Raw genomic sequence first — 21,907 nt, 5'->3', positions numbered from 1 at the left:
TATTCATGGCTCTTGTATATTTTAAATAGAAAATGTTTTAACACATTTTGGTAAAGCTTATTAAGAATGTTTTAGCATCACTTTCTTAATTAACATGTTGATGTGTGCACTGTCATTTTGAAATAATTCATGGGGCAGCTGAGGTTGTTAGGAAAATTCCAAATATTTTAGTTCAAATGATCTGACTTCAGCATCTCAGCTAGAAAGTGCTGTCCCACTGAACTCCAGGCTTCCTAAGGTTTTTCTCCAAGTTTTTTGCTGATTCTTTAAGTTCCAAAGAGCTGAATTTCCTTTTTGAATTTGGACAGCAAAACAATCAAAGGACATAAATCAAAGGGAAGACTTCATGGAGAACATCCAGCACCTTCAATCTCAGAACTGCATCACAGCATACCAAGTTTAGAATGAAAACACCTATGTAAAACAGACATTGTTTCAATAGCACGGGTTAGAGGAAAAGTTATCAAAGATGTACTGATAAAAGGTATTTAGAATAAATGTATAATCCATTCAAGAAACTATGATTTTAAAATGTAATCGCTTTCCCTATAAAAACGTTCATTAAAATATAAGTTCTTTTTTTACTAATAGATATTTTTTCTTATAGCTTTCACATATTAATGGTTTCTTTGTGTGGTTTTTCAGCCTTTTAACTACGGTAAAAACCCAACGATTCTGTTTGTCAGTAGTGCATTGCAAAGTAGAGCAATCAGTCAGTGACACGGTGTTGTTTGCAGTTTGTCAGACTGAGGAACCCACAAATAATTTATCAACAATATATATAAAAATAGCTGTAAAAAAATAAAATAAATAAAAACTATATGTGAAATTGATTTTTTAAGCATCTATTACTTGTCAGTAAAACAGTTTACTTAGATTAAGCAGGTTTAATATGCACTAAACCATCTGCAAGGTGAACATTCATGCGCTTACCTTGACAGAAGCTGAACCAGCTGCAGGCCACATCAAGCACAGATGGATCTATTTCAACAACTTCAACTCTTGAGCCTAAGAAGTAGTCATTTTTGAATTTTCAAATATTGACAGCACCAGTCATGGATTTCTTTGCTTAAAATGCCTTTAGTGAGACATGGGCTCAGACCCTGATACACTTGACAACGTTTCTGACCGCCATCGGTCTTTTATCAAGCTTGATCAGGGGGCTTGATAAAAGACAGATGGCGGTCTGAAACGTTGCCAAGTGTATCTGGGTCTGAGCCCATGTCTCAATAAATGCATTGTAAGCAAAGAAATCCATGACTGGTGCTGTCAATATTTGAAAATTGTGAGTGAACGGATACATGGTGGAAACCGTTGTACGTGCACCAGGCTCTAAGAATTTGGAGGCTACAGGTGCTGACTAAGAAACCTGCTTAAAGGGATGTTAAAATCAGTTTTTTTCTTAAGGATGGTGATAGAAGCATCATCCCTTTAAGGTATAGAAGGTAATTCAATGTCACAGTCGTGCAGGGTAATAGCATATAAAACATTAGCGTCTCTATTTATGGGAGCAAAATGTGCAATTAAGGCTAAATGTGTGTATATATATATATATTTATATGTGTGTTTATATATATGTGTATATATATGTGTGTATATATATATATATATATATATATATTGGTCCAACCAGATCGCACTCCATATTTAAAACATAGCTTTTATTAGCTTGTTAAAATGTATCACAAAATGGCATTCTTCACAACATAGTAGCAGCGTCATTTGTATCAAGACACTTATCTGTTAAAAGTCCAGCATAAACGCTATATCCATCCATCCGCTATATCCGTCGGGAGGGTGGAGATATGTGGTGACTGACGTGCAGATCCGGCCTCCAGGTGAGGAAGCATCATCACAGTTACTTACCACGTATGCCCCGCCTAACGAGGAAGCAGAAAGTGTGTGCAATGGAGTCCTACACGCTACTACACGATACATACGCTTGAGAAAGGGAACGGATGTGTCCCGAAACGTCGCGTGAGTGTGGATGGATATAGCGTTTATGCTGGACTTTTAACAGATAAGTGTCTTGATACAAATGACGCTGCTACTATGTTGTGAAGAATGCCATTTTGTGATACATTTTAACAAGCTAATAAAAGCTATGTTTTAAATATGGAGTGCGATCTGGTTGGACCAATATAACTAAGAAGCGGAATTACTCACTGCTATTGGGATCAGCACCCTTGACTTTGATATACATTGGGATTAGTGCATCATAAACGTTGGAATTGTATATATATATATATATATATATATATATATATATATATATATATATATATATATATGAAGCTACTTTATTTATTTTTATATTGTTGCTTTTAGTAAGATTGGAAGGATGATCGTTGTAATCAAGCCAGAACCTCTGTGATAAGTGATACATTTTTCCTACAATATAATAATGTGTATAGTTTTTATAAAGATTGAGATTAGTTGTAGTGAGTGACCACTAGATGGCACTGGATACAAATGTATTTAAAGGAAATAATAACTATGATTAGCTTGCCAAAGTGCTGTATAGGCTTGAAACACTGCTACTTTGTGCCCAAAAATTGTAAAAGAACTAATGGGTACCCACATCATGAATGGCTAAAGAATGAGTTGCGCTTAAAGCCCATCCCTCCAGCACCACAGACAGCGCCTGCCCAGGACCAGGCAGAGTACATATTCTCAGCCCAGTTCTGTACAGTGTGAGGGCAGTCAACGTCTGGCTGGGCAATAACAGAGAAATGGAGGAACTAATACCACTAGTAAACCGGTTACAGGATGCCTTCAGTGCCATTGGGCAGAACTACCAGGTGGATTTGCCACAGATCTCTGTGGTGGGTGGTCAGAGTGCAGGAAAGAGCTCGGTATTAGAGAATTTGGTGGGCAGGTAAGTGCTGGATCAAGTGTTGCCAGTCACTCTGCAAAAGCACCAGTCATATGATGATGAGCGCAGAGCTATTCAGGGAAAATGCTAGAGCCAATTGAATTGCCTTTGGCTGCATGTTATAGGTATGGGCATTCTGAGAAGCCTGTCAGGATTTAAAAAAAAAAAAAGTCAGGAACATTCTTCACTCCAGTTTATGTAATGGAGCCATAAATTTCACCCCATCAAAAATCAGCATTCAAACATAAACAAAATAGTGTTCCAGTGCAATTACATGTTTAATTCGATTTTGCATACAGATCCCCGAAATGGTAACTTTATAATTGTGTGGATATATTGATTACAGATATGTTTCTGTTGAAATCCACAATAACTCTTCTCTTTACATATGGGAGAGTTCTAAAAAGTGATCAGCTATTATTGTTACATAACAAGTGTTAATATGCAGTCCAGCTATTACCTCTGTATTGGTCATAAAATGGTTTCAAGAAGATCCTTTCTAAAATGAAAATGTATAGTAATAGTTTTAAGCAGTGCCGGCTAGTTTAGCACAGTCAATGAACTGGTTACATGTAGCAAACATTCCAAATTGTATTCCTCTATGCAGAAATAAAAATGTATGACTTAATATTTAGATGTCTATTATGAGAGTATATAGTTATAAATAATGCTTTATTTTGCAATGTTAGAATTATTACGTGCTCTTATACATTCTGATGAACTGTGCCCAAATGGATTTTGTATGAGCTAGGCTCTATCCATTACTATAAACTAGTGTGTTACTGGGGCTGCAGCATGTGACTTTTTTTAACGTTTGTAAACAAAAAAAGCATATTAATGTAGGTTTGCTGGTGACAGAAATTACATGTGATGTTTTTTCTAAAAATTAGTAAAAATGTGCAGTTTTTGCTGACCATACCTTCTGTTCATGATTGTTTCTTACTTTCTCTTTTCCAAGCAGATAAATTGTTCTTCAACTTGAAATGATACTTTTGTTTCCAAAACCAGCACTTTATACCCTAAGAATGTCAGCATTTATAACATTTCACTTCCCAAGCGGTTTATCATGTCCAATAGTCTGACTATTGACTAGTCATGACTGTCTGCATTCATTCTAGCAGCACCTGCAGAAATGGCTGGGCACAGAGCTGTTTCATAGACCAATGAGTCAGTCTTGTTCTAGGAAGTCCCAACAATGAGCCTCTATTTAGACACAGGCAAAAAGAATCTGATGCTGTTGGTTTAAAATTAGCGTTTGTATTTAAAGATTGGAGAATCTGCAAAATAATGAAAACTACAGTTTCTGAATTACAAACAGCAAAATTAAATTACATTTTAACATTCAAATTGTGGTATTTCCATTGCACTTTCCCAATATATATATAAAAAGGGAGAATTAAGAGGAGATTAAACAAGTATTGACAGGGAGACAAAATTGGGAAAAAAGTAAGGAATCCTCTGCTTGTCTTTGGAATCAGTTTTTATGGCCAACCTAAGGATGCATAGAAATCCATTACCAGAGTAGTAGTATACACCCAGTGATACAGTATACAACCCTCTGGGTTTGCTGTCCTGATGTATAAGGTGGAAGTGTGTAGTACACAGTTCATCAGCAAACGTGTGCCAAGCTGTGGTCTAACTTTATAAAATGTACCATTAAAGCATTCATCTCTGCACAAAAATACGATTTTGTTTTTTTTTTACGTGGTACTTAACTAGCAAAATATAACTTCCCAGGAAACAAAAATAATAAATGCTAACAGTGTATCCTCTGGAAATAGCATGTACAGGTACAAAAGCCAACCACTGTGTGATACAAGCAATGGCAACAGACTGGGTCATTTTTGAGAGAGCACCCCCCACATATATGACGAGTTAGATCCTTTGGGAAGAGAGTTATATGTATGAGTCAATTGGAACTTCCACCTCTCCTAATAAATTGTATATGTTTTAGAGAACCTTATTGCAAGGGTCTTTTAAGGAATAAAGCTACATTTAACGAGGTCTGGAATGCCAAAAAGCAGAACTAAAACCTAAAACAGAGAATGGCTTGAAATGTATCATATAAACAGAACATATGGCACTGGTCCAGAAGTGCAGTAGTCATAACTAATGATCCAGGCCTTCAAAGATCTCCACAGCAGCTCCCCTCTTGGATATTTATAGTCTAACCCAGAGGTGTCCAACCTGCGGCCCTCATGCTCCTTGGATGGATATGAATGTGTCCCAGCTTGAACTTCCGCTAATCCAGGAAACGTCATGTTGCAATGTCACGCACAGAGAGTGTATGTACGCGGTTGCTAATTGTGTGCATTTTTGCTTAAGATTTTACATGGGGTGTGCGGTGTGTGGCTTCCTAGACAGGGGCGATCCTGGCCCCTCCGCCGCCTGAGGCAGCAGCAGTTGCTGCTAACCCCCCCTCCTGGAAATTCGCTCTTAAAGTACCAGGAGCAGCATTTTTGCTGCCCCTGGTACCTAGTGGGGCGCTGCCACCTGAGGCGAAAGCCTCATTGGCGAAGCACCCCTGTTCCTAGAACAGGAAAAGCAGTTAACAAGTGAGCGTTCAGTTACTTACAAAGGCAGGTAAGCATTCTTCAGCGGCATCGCCCGCTATGCTAGGTATATATGCGGCGCCTACATTTGTGAGCAACGTTTTTTCAAGAATGAACACACTAAGAGTTAAATGAGAACCAAATTATCTGATGAGCACCTTGAGAATTCACTGAGAATTGCAACTACTTCCATTCAACCAGATATTGATACATCAAACACGATGTCAAAAATCTCACTAGGTTTATGATACCCTCTTTTCTTTTACTTTTACAATAAAATAAATCAAAAGTTAGCCTTTGTGTGTATTTCGAGTGTGGCCCCAGAACATTTTTCTTCTTCCAATGTGGCCCAGAGAAGCCAAAAGTTTGGACACTCCTGGTCTAATCTAACGTATGAGAGTCAGTGGTGCTGCACATGCTCAGTGTTATCTGAGCAGCTGCTGAGAAACTAGGCTTAGTGGTCATCAGAAATCAATTTCAACAGCAGAAAGTATCTGTCACAGAGGCTGGTGCTACAGAGCCGACTATTATTTATTAAGCAGAATGCAGTGATTTCTAAGGTACCATGTCATTTTTTTATCCATAAGGGGAACAACTGGGGGCATTTTAGAGGCACAAATCTTCACAGTTAAAGGGCTGGTACAGAAGAGGATTACGATTTAAATAAACAAAAATGTCATGTATGTCTGCTCCTAAGGAGTAAGTATACATATAGGGGGTTATTTACTAATATCCAAATTTATCTCATATTTTATAAAAAAAACCCACAAATAAACTCCCATGCCCGATTTTAGCTTATTTATTTAAAAAAAACCGCTATTTAATTATTAAATTAAAAACTTGATAAAATGTAGCCAAAACTCAAATCGTACAATTTTTTCAGGCTATTTTCCTAAATTGTTTGATTTTTTTGAGTTTTTGTTATAGGTGGCTCTCCCATTGACTTAAACAGGCCCGCAACAGGTCTGAGATGGCGGATTTTCAGATTCTATCTTTTTGCAGTATCGGGGTATAATAAATCCCGAAAAGTCAAGGTTTTTTTCCACAAAAAAATTGAAGTTTTGCCAAAATTTTTTTTTGAAGTTTAGTAAATAACCGTTACAAAAAATATATTACCATGCGGTCTCATCACAAAGAACCTTAGTCCAAGGGTTGCCAAAAATTGGAAACCTCAAAATGGGTGAAAAAGACCCACTAGTAGTAAATGCAGTAGCAAAAGTAGTTATTAAATGTATCATACAACCATTTAAAATGATTTGCAAATGTTTGTATAATTTCTTTTCCAGTGATTGTGCAGTCTGAGCACAGTTTTATGTTCTATAATTTCAGCTCCCAGCATTACTGTAGTCTGATATATCTGGTTTAGATGGTAAAGTTTCCATATCTGCAGGAGTGGGGTTGGATTTCTGTGTGCCCCAAAGCCAGCCATGGCCCACACCACCCAACTGTCAAAACTTTTTTGCCTCAGGGGACTGAGTTGGCCATGCGGGAGATTTAAACAAATGTCAAATGCACAAATGATAACCTTTTAACTTACAATGTGGATACATAAAAGGCAAATGTTGCAGGCCACAGTAATAAGCAAGCCAGTAAAACCTATTGGTTTAGGCAGAAATAAAAATTAGGCAGAGTAATGGTAGGTAACATGCTTGGCTGCACAAAAAGAACCCTACGAATATCATGTAGCCCCATAGTCATGCGGGGGCACAGTCAGGAGGAGTTCCAGCAGTAAAAAAACAATGCAATCAGTATGTAAGCAATCAAAAGTTATCTCTTAATCTTAAAGGACGATTTCATTATTTCAAACAAACACACAACAAAATAAAAAAAGAGAGAGTGTTTTATTGACTTGAGTCGTTGATTTGTTAGAAAGTTTCAAACGTCCGGGATTCTGGTGGCTTCTGCAATGGGGACAGAAGAGGAGATTTATATAGCTGTCAGGCTCTTGAGTTCCCAGTTATTGGGTGATGATCAGAATAGGAGTACCTTACCATGTCCAGACTGGCAATCTGTGAGTTTTGGCAAATTCCCATTCACTCTTAGGGGGGCTGTTTGAGCCTCTGTACTAGAAATGCCATGGCCTATTTTGAATCCCCCCAATCATCCCACAATCAAATCCAACCCCAATTATCTTTATTGTAATGGGTTGTTATTCCTGTAATCTGGTGACCTTTACAAGAAAATCTCTCTTTAAACTTTAGGGATTTTCTACCACGAGGATCGGGTATCGTTACACGACGTCCCCTTGTACTGCAGCTTATCACTGCCAGCACAGGTAAAAGATTCTCTTTAAGTTGTACAATACAATTATGTATATGTATAGGCACTAATAAGGGTTCACTTTAGCAAATTGCACCTGGACCACGTTTTTCCGTATATTTTGTGTCTTTGTCCATTAATTAATAACGGCTTAAGTACCCAATTCACTTGGCATAAAACAGTTGCTGCTATGAAGCCAAGCCTCTAAGTAGTGGTTGTTACACTTCTTTGGGGGGGGGGGGGGAGAGTCACAGCAATACCCCCAGCAATAGAGAAATGTTGGACGGTCTCCATACTATGTATAAACTTGGCAATGCTACCTGCAATCTCCCCATCCACATGAAATTATTTTTACCCATAATAGCAATCCTTGGGGTCTCTTCTCCCTCTGAGACCCTCTGTAGCCATGGGGCTGGCTTGCAGGTTTCTCAGGATAGCACACTCTACATCATACTAAAAATAATTTAAAGGTGAACAACCCTTTAAAGGTTTAAAATTTGATTCAGCTGAATCTGTATGCCTATAAAAGTGTTTGGATTGGGAGAAATCTGGATCCAGATCCTGAAATTGGTTTATCTCCTGTACAAATATAGATGTGTACAACATACTATCCCATTTCATCTTCTATTTCATACTTATTTTAAACAAGATATGTACTGTATCTATAATATCCTTGTCACGTTATGGTATAAACTATACAAATATATTATATTCTACAGAATATGCTGAGTTCCTGCATTGCAAAGGAACTCGATTTTTAGATTTCAATGAGGTGCGCCAGGAAATTGAAGAAGAAACAGAAAGAGCTACGGGTTTAAATAAAGGAATTTCTGCCATTCCCATCAGTTTGAGGATTTATTCACCACATGGTATGTGGGGTTAATAAAGGGAAACTAAATATAAAATTTATTTTTCTGTAAGATGCACAATGACTAACACTTTTGAAAATATTTCTGATTAGCCATAGCTAAATCTCTTTAACTTGATGTTTTTTTAGCCAGTCTTAGAAAAAAAAAATTCCCACTGGCTGTATCCATTAATTTTGGGGAAGGTTGTAAAACTCACTTAGGGGTTCTTTAAGTCTCACACTCTTCTGCAACACCATTGTGGATAGGAAGCCTAAGAGCCATTAATATTCTGTAAATGATATCCTTATAAATGGTGTAATTTCTGTCACATGACTCACTCTGAAACTAAAAGGCCTTCGGCCTTGTTGTGTTATATGGTCATGGAACTCCTTAGTGATTTATAATATCCTTTTATTTTACAATGGGGGGTTTCATTATTCACTATATATTTGACAACTTATTATATCATCGTTGTTTAATGGCAACTTATGGCGTTGATATTTTAAACATATTTTATTCAGTGTTGAATCTGTCCCTTGTTGATTTACCGGGAGTCACAAAAGTTCCAGTGGGTGACCAGCCAGCAGACATCGAGATACAAATCAGAGATATGATCCTGCAGTTCATCAGCAGAGAAAATTGTCTTATTCTTGCTGTGACTCCTGCCAATACAGACCTTGCAAATTCTGATGCTCTCAAACTCGCCAAAGAAGTAGATCCTCAAGGTAATATGCATTTTATATTGTGTAAAACAAAAGCAATAATTCCTTATTGATCAAAATTAAGGGCAGGATTGCTATTATAATATTTGAGTGTTTTTCAAGAAAGGGGGGGTTCACCTTAAGATGAAGATTTAGTATCCTGTAACTAGTAATTTTTTGAGATTGCAACTGTTTTTTTTTTTCTTTTCTTTATGGGTTTGAGCCATTTTGAGAAGATTTATTCCTAGGCTTTAAAGATGTTTTTAATAATGTTTATAGTAAGTGGCAATGGAATAGAGATGGAGTTTAAATGCCAAACTAGAATGCTGCAGCTAGCGAATATAAAAAGCACGAAACAATCAAGACCAGTTGCAAGCTGTCACACACACCTGCTCATCTAAACATTAATAAGGACACCAAGCACTTGTGTTCCATGCCCAAGTATAAGACTTACATTGTAAGATCCTGGGTCAATTGTAATTTGTTTAACTGCTTAATTTTCTGGTTCCTGTCGTACTCTACATTCTACTCTCACACTATTCTGATAACTGCCAGCCTTGACCTTTGTCTGATATTTGCATAAAACTCCTATATGTAAAAAAAGGCAATGAGTTTGCCCAGGATCAGTAAGCCATAGAAGCCAATAAGATGTTTGCTTTTTAAACAGGTCACCAGTAAATGCTACAAGCTGGTTGGTTGCTAGGGGTTACTGCTTCTGGGCAAACTTGATACCTTTTATTACATTAACCCCAAAGACTCTAAACACGGAAACTTGGCGAAAAAAAAATAATTTTTATCACTTCCATTTATTATGGATTTATGATGGAAGCTAATAAATGGCATACAGAACAATCATTTTGCTTTAGATTTGACATATTTGTGGTACAATTACATGTAATTAGTCCCAGCAATAGCTTGGTGTATGTTGAATAAGCCCTGCTGCATTATTTCTCACTTTGTCTTAATAACTGAACTAATCTGTTTTTTATTCTCTGCATTTGCAGTAAACTGACGCCTTAAAGGAGAAGGAAAGGTTAAAACTACGTAAGCCTTATCAGAAAGGTCCATATAAATATACCAGTAAACCCCAAAAGTAATGTTGCTCTGAGTCCCCTGTCAAAAGAAACACTGCATTTCTTTCCTTCTATTGTGTACACATGGGCTTCTGTATCAGACTTCCTGTTTTCAGCTTAAACCTCCTTGCCCTGGGCAAGAGCATGCTCAGTTTGCTCCTCTTCCCTTCTCTACTGTAATCTGAGCCCAGAGCAGGGAGAGACTCAGGCAGGAAGTGATGTCACACCATGTTAATATTGCAGCTCCTATTCTAAACAAACAGAGAGTTTCTAGAGCTTTTTACTCAGGTATGGTAAAACATTCTACAGAATAAATATAACATTCTAGCTTGCACTATTGCAGCTTATCTATTGGCAATAAAATACCTCCGTAGCTTTCCTTCTCCTTTAATGGCAGTTACTGAAACTAGAGTAATAACATGGTGGCGTCCAATGAATTAAGAATTAAATTAATAAGCATTTAATAATGAACAAGTGTTACTTTGTCTTCCTTTCCCTCTGTCTCACTGATGACTCAGAGATGGCATTTATATTAATACACTGTAATCTTGAACTAAAGTGAAATGGATGTGGGAAAATGATCTTTTGCAGGCTAGTTCGATTAATTCATACAGCGATATTCAATACTATGTTTGTTAGCACTGGAGTTTAAACAGTAGCATGGTGGGCAACTGGTTTACTGTTAAACCACTCTGTGAATTGTTCAATGCTTACGCAAACAGTGTAATAACAGCTTTATTCTGTTTCCTATCAGATATGATTGTTAAGCCAATGGGCTGTTAAGATTTCCCTAGGATGTAATTTTTTTCACTTTATTTTAGGAGTATGTTCATACACAGAATTTGTGACTTCCCCTTTTAAAATATATTTTTTGCACTCTAGAAGGGATATCCATGAAGGAGACCAATGTAGCAGGGATTCACAATAGTATTAAAATCTTATAAAGCCTTACTTGATAGGGGAGCATGGTGATGTTGAGCAAATTCCATTGTTATGGGGATTTATTTATTTAGACTTACCTAAGTTAGGTAAGAGAGATCACAGAGATCACAGAGATCACAGTTAAGGATTTCCTTTCATAGTCAGCTTTTTGCTCTAGGTTTGCATAGGCTTCTGAAAGTTAATGCAATAAGTCCCTATTGCCATATAATTCCCAGAATATTGGGAAATAGAAGTGGAGGCTTTGTTCATTTTCAAACACTTTTTTTTCAGTTCAGTCGATTTTAGATAGTTTAGCAGAAATAAAAAAAATTTTCAATTATTTGCAATATTCTGTGTGTCCATTTTTAAAATATTGAAGTTTAAAGTTTCATTTTACACTTTCTTATGTCTTTCTGACACAGCTATTGGGGGGGGGGTCTGTAAACTGTTTGATACATTTCTTATCTTTTCCTTGCTGAGCAGTATCTCTGAGATTCATTAAAGGACCAGTAACATCAAAAAAAAATTAAAACAATTTGTTAGTATACATTGAAAAAAAAACACCAAGACAAACTAACCTTTTAAGAAATAACTTACCGAAAACGTGCTTGGGCGATCCATCATCCGGCGCTCAATTTCTCCTCCCTGCCTTCCTAATAGGAGATAGCCAGGGAGGAGAAATCGAGCACCACACGATGGATCGACGCCCTGTCGCATTTTCTGAAGAGGAGCGGAAGTGGAGTTTCGGTGATGTATTTCTTTATAAAGGCTTTGCGATTTTAAAGTTGAATTTGTCTTTTTTTTTTTTCGTTAGTATACTAATGATTTTTTTTTAAAAAAAAGAAATTGATGTTACTGGTCCTTTAAAGGCAGATATAATTATAATTGATACAATAGTTGCTAATATTCCACATATGCTACTGAGAAATGTATCAACTAATGTAGCAAATTGTAACAGTTCAGAATTTGCACCTGAATTACTGAGCTGTCAGACTGAAACACCAGAGACACGAACATTAAAACTTTAAACTTCAAAAAAAAAAAATTGAAAAGTGGTAAGAAAATATAAAATGGAAAGCAATTGAATAAAAAAAGTCTTTATTTCTGGTGATCTGAAAACAAATGAACCGAAAAAAAGCCCCCCCTTCCAGCACTACGCTACCTGCACTGGGAGGGAGCTCCCGGTGCGAGCAGCCATGTTGTGTCACGCGCATGCGCATAATGAGCAATTTGTGGCACATTTTAATTATGCGCATGCGAGTAACCAGACATGGCTGCTCGCACCAGGAGCTCCCTCCCAGTGCAGGTAGCGCATCGCTGACGCCCGGGCATTTAAAAAAAGACCAAAAAAACTACTGTTATCCCCAACCGGAATGCGGGCTTTATGAGCCTGCACCTTTGGTTGGGGATAACATTTTACCAAACAGGTGCCCTTTAATGGAGTGCTATCTATTTTATACTAGTAAACTTAATAGATTCCTTGACAGTTGAACACATTTAAATAATCAAGAAAGGGGAAAAAACAGGGTATGGGAAGCAGTCCACTCATATCTAGTTACATTTCTCTCTGCCTCATGTAATATACATTAATTAGAAGAGAGGTGTACAAGTTTGCTCTGTAGGCATCATTTAAAACCATTGCACTAAGGGGGCTAAAACATTCCCTTGTTCTCTTACACTGAGTATGGAGGAGTGCAATATTAATCTATTATTGAAAAATAAATTACTTTTTTTGTATTAAAAAGAACTGAAAACTCTATTGCACTTATGATGAACATTATATTTTACAGGTCTTTTAAGAGCACAGTTGCCATTGTTCATTTCCTCTGACTCCATTTTTAAATGCTACCAGCAGAGTCTGGTGTAGTCTGTTCCAACCCTCAGTTTATAATAAAGCACAGGGCTACTTGAGAATCATTCTCCCTTAACGTTTACTATAAAGAACTATTCAGTGACTTCATTTGAAATATACTTCTTCTGTAGGTCTTAGAACCATTGGTGTGATCACTAAACTGGATCTTATGGATGAAGGAACCAATGCACGAGAAATATTGGAGAACAAGTTGCTTCCCCTTCGCAGAGGTATAATTCCTTATTAATGTGATTGGTAATAACATATTCTGGGGTGTTTCCATTGCTTAGTATACATCTTTGATGATGAAGATGATGATGAATTAGCTGCTCTATATTTTTTGTCAATGTTAGACTCTAATCTTTAGACCTGGTAGCTCGCACTATACCTTGGATGGAATTAGTATACAGTAAGGGGCAAATGTATCAAGGGTCTAATATCGAGGGTTAATTAACCCTCGATACTCGACTGGGGAATTAAAATCCTTCGACTTCGAATATCGAAGTCGAAGGATTTTGGGCAAATAGTTTGATCGATCGAAGGAATAATCGTTCGATCGAACGGTTAAATCCTTCGAATCGAACGATTCGAAGGATTTTAATCCATCGATCGAAGGATTATCCTTCGACCAAAAAAAGATAGCTAAGCCAATGTGGACCTTCCACATAGGCTAACATTGACTTCGGTAGCTTTTAGGTGGCGAACTAGGGGGTCGAAGTTTTTTCTTAAAGAGACAGTACTTCAACTATTGAATGGTCGAATAGTCGAACGATTTTTAGTTCGAAACGTTTGATTCGAAGGTCGAAGTAGCCCATTCGCTAGTCGAAGTAGCCAAAAAAACACTCCAAATTCGAAGTATTTTTTCTTCTATTCCTTCACTCGAACTTAATGAATGGGCCCCTAAGTGTATTATGGTGTTTTCATGTGTGTGTTTGTGACTACATGGATAATGATGTGTTTGTTACAGAATTAACAGATTTATGTGTCACGCATGAGAACTGTGCCAAGGAGCATACACCACTGCAAAATACATATTGAAAGGAAGGATACATTTCAGATTTTGCTCTAGATCAAAAATTCTGATTGAGCTGTTTAAAAAATGAAAATAAAGTTATTGAATGATCCTTTCAGCTTTTTAAATCAGTGGGGTTTTAGACTTTACCACAAGAAACTTTTACTTATTCCATCCTAGGTATAGTCCTTAAAAATGCTTGTTTGACTAATGGTAAGTTTGTACATGAAACAAATAAAGAGATCCCCAGAGAACACTGCAGCCAATATTTGCACACAAAGAGAGAGAAAATTATTGTCAATCCTGATGGTGTACTTAATCTGTGTGGCATTTAAAATGTTAGCAATATAGGTATGGGATCTGTTATCTAGAAAGCTCCAAATTATGGAAAGGCTGGCTCCCACAGACTCCATTTTATCGAAATAATCTACATTTTTGTAATAATAAAACAATACCTTGTACTTGATCCAAACTAAGAGATAATCCTTATTAGAAGCAAAATCAGCCTATTGAGATTATCTAGTAGACTTAAGGTGATGAAGATTCAAATTATTTCCTTATCCGGAAGCCCCAGCATTCTGGATAACAGGTCCCATACATATATATATATATATATATATATCTTCCCTGGTGTAACACGTGGCCCAGCTGCTCAGGCCTGAGCCTTTCAGTTTGAAGAGACGTTGTGGTGTGTAGGCACACACTAAAGACCCACAAATCAGGTGGAGTAAGAAACATATTAGGTATGTGAAAACCTTCTCGTTTCATGCTTTAAGCATAGGCACTATGACTTATTTGTGGGTCTTCAGTATGTGCCTGCTTAAATCTTGCAACAAACGGAATAGCCCATATTAACCATTAATCAGCCTTTTAAGTCAGCTGCAGTTAGAACAATGAAAGCAAGCATTTGATTGGTTGCCATGGGTTCCTGTCTAGATGGAAACTTTCCCAGTAAGTAAACTCTAAATTAGTAATTGTCTCTTGAACAAATAGTCTAAGTCATTCAGACCGTTAGGTTATGTACATAATTATGCTTTTTGATTAAATAATTATGTTCTATACTTATATAATGAATTCTTCAATTACCTCCATTCTAGGCTATGTTGGTGTTGTAAACAGAAGCCAGAAAGATATAGATGGGAAAAAGAATATTATTGCTGCACTGCAGGCTGAAAAAATGTTCTTCACAACCCATCCAGCTTACAGACACATGACAGACCGAATGGGAACATCACACCTTCAAAAGATGCTAAATCAGGTATTAGGAAGAAATGGAAACTTTCAGTTCCCAACTCAGTTTAATTTTTGTAACTTGAATCACAAAGGACATTAATGCACAACTCTTACATGACTAGAATGCAGGGGGTGTAATAGTTGTATTTTTTTGTTTTTTTTTATAAAGTGAGTTGATTAACTGATATCTATAGTAATAAGTCAAATCAACTAGATGTATTTTTTTTTTCCCTTATTACTATAAATATACCATGACCTGGATGAATGAGAACCTTTACAGACATATTGATTAACTGATATGAGTTAAAGATCAATAGCACGTGGGGAGATCTGAGGCATTTTGTGATGTTTTTAACTAAAACAATGCAACAGGCAAAGTTTCTAAAATCACCACATGTGTCAGCGGCCTAAATACAATAGAGCAATAGGTCAATTAATATAAAAATTGGCATTTGTTTATTTCCATATATCAGTCATATTTGGTTATCTTGTTTGTCTTACAGCAGTTGACTAACCACATTCGAGAAACCCTGCCTGATTTGAGAAGCCAACTCCAAGACCAGCTTCTGTTACTACAACATGATGTTGAGGTTTACAAAAGCTTTAACCAAGACGATCCATCAAGGAAGACTAAGGCATTGCTGCAGTAAGTAAGCTCTCTTGCTGTATTTATAACTTCCTGCATGTTTATTATAGAGGGCCTCCTACCCTCCAGTCCGATGCTGGTATTAAGTGCCATTGCCTCTGTTGTGCCTCTTCTACTGAATTGAGAACAAATGTGCCTGCTGATGCTGGGGAATCCTGGAGCTACTGAACATGGTGGTTACTTCAGGGTTCCCACAGTGGGTTGCATTAATAGATTCTGCAGAAGTATCAAATGCTAATGCTGTTTAATGTTGTGAGTCAGAGGTGACACAATTCCCACTCTGAAAACATTAGCCACAATTGGCATCCGATTTGTGAACACACACACACGTGCAGTTGTGGCAGGTGCAACTCCCCATCCGGCCATAAATAAACTGGAATTATGGGAAAGTAACGCTGCATTGTGGTTATAAAACATGGTGTTAAGGTGGCCATACACGATCAGATCCACTCGTTTGGCAAGGTCGCCAAACAAACTGATCTTAACCCGATATGCCAATCAAAGGCAGAGTGAGTGATATCGGGTTAATCTGATCGTTCAGCCCTAGGGCCAAATGATCGGATTACAATAAAGGAAATGGGCACAGACGGGACGGGATCACCAAAAAAACCAAGCCTGCACGCTCAATTTATGACAAATTTTTGAGCTGATATGGATCGGGGAGACCCGTAGGAATGCCTGCTACATGTGCAGATAAGGTGCCAAATTGGTCTAAAGGACCAATATTGGCATCTTTAATCTGCGCGTGTATGGCCAGCCTTACATGTCCAAAAATTGCACTTTGCACTCGGTGTTCATAAATTACCCTTTTTGTCTCGTTCTCTTAGCATGGTCCAACATTTTGCAGTGGATTTTGAGAAGAGGATTGCAGGGTCAGGCGATCAAGTGGACACCATGGAACTTTCAGGCGGTGCTAAAATTAACCGTATTTTTCATGAACGTTTTCCATTTGAACTTGTGAAGGTAAGCAGAGGCATCTCACTACTGCTTTAAACTGAACTTACAATACTATAACATTCCATCTCCGCATTCTAGAGTAAGAGAGATAAAGAGAGTAAATGCAAATTTACGGCAGCAGTCTCTAACAAATAAGGTGAATACTGGAAAATGATTAAGAAGCTAAATGGTTTCCTCATTGTACAGTACTTATGAAATAATCAAATTTTTTGTTTGACATAACATTTTTGCAAGTTGCTTGACCTTCATCACAAATACAAATGTACACGCATCTTCCCCACCCCCAAATAACCCACACACATATATTTTCCAAGGCAACTAGCTACAGCCACATTGCAACATGAAATCACAAGACAAACATATTAGATTAGAAGCATTGTTAACTACAAGTTTCCTGAACCAAACGGATGGGATTGATGATGCAATTAATTAATTGAATAGACTAATAAGGTTCATTTTTTTGGAAAAATATTTCACTTTGTGACCACTACAAGATTGCACATTTGCAAGTTGCTGTAAAGCTCATGCAAAGTGCATGAGTATCAATGTGGGCATGCAGCTGTTAGTCTTCCATTTGTACACTTTTCGGCCGCATAAAATAATCTGGGCACTAATAAACTATAGAATTGACAATCTGACAAAGGTGGATTGGGATATATGCAAATTTTCACAATAGCTGCTACTATGTACACTGGGTGCAACAAATTTGAACCGAATGACCATGGTAAATTATATGCAAATTGTAATCTCTATGGATACAGAATAGAGCATATTTATGTACTCTGCACCACAAACCAGCCATGTAGTCTGGATATTTTGAAGGAAGTTCTGCAGACAGACCCCTTGAAACCAAAGGTAGGTAAAATTAGGCATCACTCAAAGAAGCTGTTCATAAGGTAATTAAAAGAGCCGATACTGTGCTCTGCTATGGGATCATTTTCCTTTACCAGAACTTCTCTGTATGTATACTGCTAGGGCCTTGATGAAATCCTACTATGTTTACCATAGGTAGCTGCTTCATGACTCCTCGGGTAAAACTACACAGGAGATTTTGATCAGATTTTGTGGGTCAGATTTTATCTGATGTTGCCATTCAACACCACGCAACACACAATGTGATCCAAAAAAAATCGAGAATGACCAACTGTTTAGTGAAAAGGTAGCCCAAACATTTTTTCTAAAAGTTAAAAATCTTTATTAGGACATACATTAGCCTAACATTTTTAGTGCCGAGGTGGGCACTTACTGGGCCTATGAGTAAGTGAGTACCTCGGCATGAAACGCGTTAGGCTAATGCATGTCCTAATAAAGATTTTTTACTTTTAAAAAAAATGTGTGGGCTACCTTTTCACTAAACAGTAGGTCATTCTCGATTTTTTGTTTTTGATGTGCTTTACCAAATGATGTATAACCCTTGGACTGGGGGTTTTCTTGGACATGACCACTGTATATTATTCTGGACTTAACTGAGCAATAGTTTTTTTTCTTTAATTGGATTTATGACCATTGCTTTAAGGTAGAACTACACATCACAGTAATGTAATACAACATCTGATCTCCCTATAGCTAAAATGAAGTCGGATCAGATGAAGTCAGATGGTGTAGTCTGCATCTACATCCGACAGTGGGGAAAAAACAAAGACGGTCAGATGCCATCAGATTTTACCTTGATGCATCATGCAGAGTTTGCATCCGACAGTTGTGACCATGTAGTTTATACATCAGATTTTTGTATCAGTGCCATTATATTTTGACCCATGTGACTGCATCTGACTTGTAGGATGAATTTTGTCAATCTCACACCATCAAACAAAATCTCCTGTGGAGTTTAGCACCTAAGTCCATCATACTCTATCAGTTCAGGCCATTAAGCTATCTATCTAACAGCAAACTTAGACCAGACAAGACAATCATTTTAAAGTTAATGTGATACACATTAACTTTAAAATTATTGCCTTGTCTGGTCTAGGTTTGCTGTTCGATAGATAACAATGCTGAGCTAGGTAAACTGTCTAGGTTTTAAGAAGACACAAATTAGACATCTATACATGACAGTGAAGGAGTTAATATTATAAGGTACAAAGATAGGAAACATACAACTGAACAGCCGAGCACAATGAGCCATGTTTGCTAGAGCCTAGAGGGAACCATTTACTGTTCCTTTAAGAAATGTGCATTATTTATCTAGTACTTATTAGATTTGCCTTACAAGACATACCAGTGTCACCATTTGCAGAATAGTCACGGGAATCTGTACTGTATATTGACTTATTATCTTACTTTAGATGGTTTTTGATGAGAAAGAACTTCGGAGAGAAATAAGTTATGCAATCAAAAACATCCATGGCGTCAGGTAAATTCTACATTTTCTACTTTTATGAAGGATGTTTTGCATTATCTCAGTACTACTATATCTACAGTATAATTTTACATCCCTGAGTTTAATTTTTCCTCATTTTACATAATATTATGTGGCCCACCAATATATTACACATAATACATTTCCCTGTTATTACATATTCCTGGACTTTACACAATTTTTTTCTGGTCCCCTGAAACATGTAAAATGGGGGTTCCACTATAATTATTTTGTTACTATGGTTTGCAGGGTTGCACCAAATCCATAGTAGAACATAGGGATCAGTACAAAAACTATGTGCTATGTATGTATTGTACTTTGTTAAAGCAATTCAGTTTTTTTAATTATTTTCTTTTTCTTTTTATAATAAAACAGTACCTTTTATTTGATGGTAACATGAATCCATATTGGTGGCGAACAATTCTGTTCAGTTTATTTTTACATTTTTTTTTACATCCAAATTCCAGAAAACAGACCCCACATGCTAATTGATTAAAGGAGTAGTTCACCTTAACTTTTAGTATTTTGTAAAGAGGCCAATTCTTAGCAACTTTTCAATTGTTCTTAATTTTTTATTCTTTATAGTTATTTCCCTTCTTCTTCTGACTCTTTCAGGTTTCAAATGGGGGTCACTGACCCCGCAGCCAAAAAACTATTTATTATTGTTACTTTTATAACTTGTTTTTTTATTCAGGTCCTCCCTATTCATATACCAGTCTCTCATTCAAATATGTCTGGTAGCTAGGTTAATTTAGACCCTAGCAACCAGATAGGTGCCGAAATACCAAACAGAAGAGTTGAGCAAGAAGCTTAAAAATTCTAAAACTACAAATAAAAAAATGGAAACCAATTGCAAATGGTCTCAGAATATCACTTTCTACATCAGACTAAAAGTTTATTTTTAAGTGAACATGATTACTTTTTTATGTGATTGCTGTAAATAAAAAAATGGCATTTTCCCCCACATTTTGTAAACCCATGTCTTGGTAGGTTTTAGGTGGTGAGATTTTTTTTTTTTTAATTTTCTTTAGAAAAAATAAACTTGACAAAAAATGTCCATAGTTGCGGGGGGAATAAACATAATTCAAGAAAAAACTCAATGTTGAAAAATAATGAATCAGCCCTTTATTGATGGCTTTCTGTGCAGAGTTTATGCTAATGCTTCCCAGATAAATGTCTGTCCTGCAGCATCATACAGGTGTCATTATTGTTTATTCTCTGGATATAGCACCCAGACATTTATTTAGCTGAGCAAATGATAACACAAAGTCTTTATAAAACAGAATATTAGCAGATCCTACCCACTAGAGCTTACATTCTAAAGGGGGTTCCAGGAGTGAAACTGTGAACAAGGCAAACACATATTATTCCCACAAATGTAAACTGGCAGTATTAATGTTGCAATATAAAATTAATTTTGCTAATTTCACTTTCAAATGAGCTTTCCTTCAGTGAGTATTCTCTTCCTTTATTACAGAACTGGACTGTTCACTCCAGACCTTGCATTTGAAGCTATAGTAAAGAAACAGATTGTGAAACTGAAGGGGCCAACTCTGAAGTGTGTGGACCTAGTAATGCAAGAGTTAATTAATACAATCAAGAAGTGCACATCTAAGGTATTATAACAACAAAAGTTTTTTTTTAAAACAGAGCCTGGATACTTGATTCATAATCAAAGAGCAACTAAAGCCAAGCAGAAACAATGGGCAGGCATGGCAAGGGGACCTCCTAAGTACCTCTCCCCATCCCACATGAATACATTGCTCTTGAATGCAGGCAGTGCTGTATTACTGGGGTGTAAGGGTGAGATTTCACCCCTGGTAGTTAGAACACTGTTATGAGAGAGCAGATCTGTAGCAATTCAATAAAAAGGAAATTTGGGCCTTTTTTTTGCACTTTGCACACTGGTCTGCACTTTTCTGAATTGTCACATGTATCTGCTTTCCATAAAATGGTGCAGAAACCCATCAATTATACAGCACTTCCTGCATTCCAATCCTTTGTTATAACCCAACATTTTGGAAATAGAAAGAAGGCTCGAAAATTTTTCAACCATGCCTGGTTTGTGGCCACACCCGCTAATTACCATGTTAATTTTACAAAATTTGGCAGGTTATGAATGTTTCTAACATATCTCTATTGTTACCAAAGTATCTGAGTGCACCTGCCACTTATTCTGGGCTATCTGACAAAATGCCAATTATGTTTTAGAAACTTTGTATCTTTTTCTGGCTGTTCAGTTCAGGAGATCAATTCAGTTATAATCTGGGACTGCGGGTTGAGCTGTCAAAAATTGGGACTGTCCTGAGAAAAATGGAGCTGAAACTGTGTAAAAATGGCAACACTGAAACACTCCTCAGATGTTAGTCGAATGACAAACATACCTTGATCAGATTTTTTTTCCAGATTCGTTACTGAAATTTCTCTCCCCACTGCTATTTCAGAACAGAAAATAAGATTTACAGGCACGTTCCACCTCTATACCTATAGTTACAGTGGCATCTAGTGGTACATTCCAATACTAGCACTCATACAGTTTCTTACTGCCACTGGGAGATTAGTCCCCCAGTGACAAATCTCCTCTTCTTCGGGGCGTCTAATCTCCCCAAACTGCCTCCC

General features: G+C 37.0%; 1 protein-coding gene across 1 annotated transcript in view; it reads left to right on the top strand.

Moving 5' to 3' along the window:
• Nucleotides 1-2,437: 2,437 nt before the first annotated feature.
• LOC108713546 (dynamin-3) overlaps nt 2,438-21,907 on the top strand; it is a 162,969-nt gene continuing 143,499 nt past the window's right edge. The window contains exons 1-10 of the mRNA XM_041590555.1: nt 2,438-2,878; nt 7,629-7,702; nt 8,406-8,555; nt 9,056-9,259; nt 13,213-13,311; nt 15,191-15,351; nt 15,830-15,972; nt 16,800-16,935; nt 19,215-19,282; nt 20,766-20,904. Of these exons, the coding sequence (XP_041446489.1) occupies nt 2,733-2,878; nt 7,629-7,702; nt 8,406-8,555; nt 9,056-9,259; nt 13,213-13,311; nt 15,191-15,351; nt 15,830-15,972; nt 16,800-16,935; nt 19,215-19,282; nt 20,766-20,904 (1,320 nt within the window). The 5' untranslated portion in view covers nt 2,438-2,732. The remainder of the gene's footprint in view (nt 2,879-7,628; nt 7,703-8,405; nt 8,556-9,055; nt 9,260-13,212; nt 13,312-15,190; nt 15,352-15,829; nt 15,973-16,799; nt 16,936-19,214; nt 19,283-20,765; nt 20,905-21,907) is intronic.

Source organism: Xenopus laevis, chromosome 4L, assembly GCF_017654675.1.
Source record: "Xenopus laevis strain J_2021 chromosome 4L, Xenopus_laevis_v10.1, whole genome shotgun sequence".
Lineage (NCBI taxonomy): Eukaryota > Metazoa > Chordata > Amphibia > Anura > Pipidae > Xenopus > Xenopus laevis.
The sequence above is the reverse complement of the archived record's forward strand: the minus strand, read 5'-3'. Positions and strand labels throughout refer to the sequence as shown.